General features: G+C 44.3%; 1 protein-coding gene across 1 annotated transcript in view; it reads right to left on the bottom strand.

Annotated features, from left to right (window-relative positions):
- Positions 1-343: 343 nt before the first annotated feature.
- Positions 344-3,712, bottom strand: part of DENND1B (DENN domain containing 1B) — a 253,493-nt gene continuing 250,124 nt past the window's right edge. Inside the window, exons 21-22 of the mRNA XM_007459659.1 lie at positions 2,660-2,876; positions 344-862 (exon numbers count right to left, since the gene is read on the bottom strand). Coding sequence (XP_007459721.1) covers positions 344-862; positions 2,660-2,876 — 736 coding nt within the window. The remainder of the gene's footprint in view (positions 863-2,659; positions 2,877-3,712) is intronic.

Here is a 3,712-nt window from a genome sequence, read left to right as displayed (position 1 = left end):
GGTTATGTGCAAGGGTTAGATGCATACTTCGTTTAAATAAAATAAGTGGCGTTAAGCACCAAATACTGGGAAATCATATGTTCAATATATACTTTCAACATACATACAAGCTAGTACCTGATTTAAGAGCACAGTAGAAGAGTTAGCTTTACATTTAAAAATCAGTGGATAAATCTATACCACGAGACAGACGCGCGAGAGAAATGTCCCAAATGAAAAACAATGTTTAGCTGGTAGTAAGAGTCGTCTTTTCTACCAATCCTTGTTTATGATAGGGTGCAGGGACTCCTAAAATGTCTCCGTAGAAGCTTGGATGCAAGTGACGGACTCTTCATTTGTTGATTTAAGCTTGGTTTCCATTTGCTTTTCCTTCTGAGATGTTTAAGCCTTGCTGGAAGGCAGATGTTACGTGGCATAACGACACCACCTCTTGAAGCAGTCCAGAACCTTCTGAAGTCTCTTTGGCTCCTTTCCCTTCTTTCTCCCAAGGAACAAAAGACGGACGGCGCCCAAGGCTGGGTACCAGCGGACCACCCGGAGTCTGGCTTAGTGTTTCTTTCTCCTCTGTTTGGGAAGCTCCGGGCAAAGCCAGCGGCAAACCCAGTCCTGGAAGGGGGGCCGGCCCTCCCAGCTCCGCGGGCCTGCTTGCGGCACCAACGCTGAGGGGTCGCTCACCTTTCTCCTCCTTGAGGATGGACAGAGAGTCCGTCCCTGCGCTGGAGGCCACCCGCTTCCTGGGCGAGGGCGGGAGCTGCCTGCCGTGGAGGGCACTGTCATCCTGCCCCAGGTGCCACTCGGCCTGGTCACCAGGACCACCGCAAAGCAGGGCCAGGTTGTTCTCACTGGGCGTGTTGGATTTATTCTGAGAGAAGAAACACCGCATTTAGAGAAAATGGTACTTCGGCAATACTGTTTTCCATTTTGAAATCAGTATCTTTCAAGGCTGGGAACTCAAAGTCCCTCCCAGAGGAAATGAAGCATCGACAGTTAGCTCTGAACACCTCTCAGGGCGCCCTCAACAGGAATGAAGTGAGATGGATATGGGTGCCCAGGCCCTTGCACCTATCAATCACCTATAAAACTCAAACCAGACCCTAAGTGTTGGCGAGGGTGTGGAGAAAAAGGAGCCCTCGCACACTGCAGGTGGGAGTGTAAACTGGTGCAGCCACTGTGGAAGTCAGTGTGGAGGGTCCTCAAAAAACTAAAAACAGAACTACCATACAATCCAGCAACATATAATACACCTACTTCCGGGTATGTATCCAAAGAAGATAAAATCAGTATCTTGACAATTCAGCTGTACCCCCATGTTCACGGTAGCATTATTTACAACAACAGTGAAGCTATGGAAACAACCTACATGTCACTGATGGATGAACAGGTAAAGAAAATGTGGTACGTAGACATCATGGAATGTTACTCAGCTTTTAAAAACGAGGAAATCCTGCCATTCGTGACAACATGGACGAACTTGGGGGCATTATGGTAAGTGAAATAAGCCAGTCAGAGAAACACAAATACCGCATGATGTCACTTATATGTGGAACCTAAAATAGTCAAACTCAGATGTCGAGAGTAGAAAGGGGGTCACCAGAGGGGGATGGAGGGTGGGGAAACGGGGAGATGCTGGAGGGGCAGGTTTCAGTTGTGCAGGTGGGAAAAGTGCTGGGACCTAATGTACAGCTCGGTGACCACAGTTCTTTGCTAAGAAGGTAGATCTCAAGTGCTCTCACCGCAAAGAAAAGGTAACTGAGTGAGATAAGGGATATGTTAATTAGCTCGTCTGTAGTCAGCATTTCAAAACATCAAGTTGTACACCTTAGATGTATACAACTTTTATTTGTCATTATACTACAAAAAAGCTGAAAAATAAAAAGGATTTGCAAAACAATCCTTCAAAATAACACAAAGAACAAGCAGACAAACTATATTATATAATCAGTGCCAAGTCCTGGAATTTATTACCATCTTGTGTTCTTAAAGCAGCCAGTTCAATCTGTTTAAAGTATTATTTCTAAAGTAATACAATGAAACATTACTTGAATTAATACATTTATTAAAATTTTTTTGAACATCCAGAAAATACAGAAGAAAAGTGGGAACATTTCACGTTGAAAAGTTCCCCGGAAAAGACAACTATAAAATTAGGCTGTAGGAAAATACTACTGCTTGACAAAATAATTTCAATTAATGGCAATAACCACCAGGATTGCATAAATAAAAGGGAAAATGCTGGAATTTTGTTACTAGAAATAATTCTTTTGTTTTTTTTTTTGTTTTTTTTGTTTTTGGTTTTTATTTTTTTGCGGCACGCAGGCCTCTCACTGCTGTGGCCTCTCCCGTTGCGGAGCACAGGCTCCGGATGCGCAGACTCGGCGGCCATGGCTCACGGGCCCAGCCGCTCCGCGGCATGTGGGATCCTCCCGGACTGGGGCACGAACCCGTGTCCCCTGCATCGGCAGGCGGACTCTCAACCACTGAGCCACCACGGAAGCCCTACTAGAAATAATTCTTAATGATTAACTCTTACAGTACTTTTGGAGTTTTCTGACACTTATCTGAGGTCAAACGCTCCTACCAACTAAGGTGATGACAAAAGCCATCACAGTGAGTGCGAGAAACTGTTCATTTAATTTTATCAGTTGGAAAATCGACTCACCGTGGGCTTGTAATCAATGTCGTCCATCGACCTAAAGAAGTCCAGGCTCCTGGCCGCCGCCAGCTTCCCCTGGTCCTGGCTGTGCGTGCTCAGCGTGTCCAGGATCTCGCCCAGCAGGTCCATCTCACCCGAGGAAGGGGCCTGTGCTCTGGTTTCAAGAGAGTCGTCACTTTCGTAGAAATAAGCAGACGCTTCTTCTCCGTCTTCAGAGGACAACCTGAAGAAAAAGAAAACGCGCACTGATTACGTGACCATGAATGCTACGTGCAAGCAACCTCTCACCAAAGACCGTCAACTAAGGTGGGAGTTTTAAAACCAATGTAATATTTCTGTAGAGCAGCGAAGTGGATAATTGGTTCATGGCCAAATTCTTTAGAGTGATGTACACACCGATTCAAATGCTGGAAATCTTGAGTATGTGCACTGAGAGCAAACAAACGTTTACGGCCCCTTAACAATCTGGAAGCACAAGCGGGGGTTTTCACAGTCTAATTCTGGGGGATTTGGGACATTAGCCTTAGAAATATCAGATTCCCAGAATACCTGGGAAGTTTGCTATACTCCAAGTTCACTTTCAGTATTTTTATATGGTTTTCCTTTTATTTGTTTATTCACTTGTTTTATATAAACAAAGATAAACTTAATGTAGAAAAAAGAATGTTGATTCTGTCATCCCAAAATATCTTAAAATTGTTTTAAAAGTTCAACATATATTATTATTATTTCCCTTGTTTTATGTTAAAATTAATTTTTAACATTTTGCCTTAAATTCTCCTCTTCTGATACCACCAGGGAGTTAGGTCCCACCCCTCACCTATCTGGTTTGTTTCTATTGGCTGCTTTCACTGTTCCTGATATTTACCTGGCCCTCTTCAGGAGGAGGGTAGGAGTCTAACTTAGTGAGTGGGCTTCTGTTTCCCCTTTAACACTATCCCAGGTATTGCTGCAGACGTTACTGCTTCCCAAGAACAAGTTATTTCAGGTCTATCTTGCTTTCCCATCTCAAGATTCATCCCCTGTGAGACTCCAACTAGCGCTGGTTCCTCCTGCTGA

This window comes from Lipotes vexillifer, unplaced genomic scaffold (assembly GCF_000442215.2).
Source record: "Lipotes vexillifer unplaced genomic scaffold, Lipotes_vexillifer_v1.1 scaffold830, whole genome shotgun sequence".
In the NCBI taxonomy this organism is placed as follows: Eukaryota; Metazoa; Chordata; class Mammalia; order Artiodactyla; family Lipotidae; genus Lipotes; species Lipotes vexillifer.
Note: the sequence above shows the minus strand (reverse complement) of the source record. Positions and strands in the feature narration are given on the sequence as shown.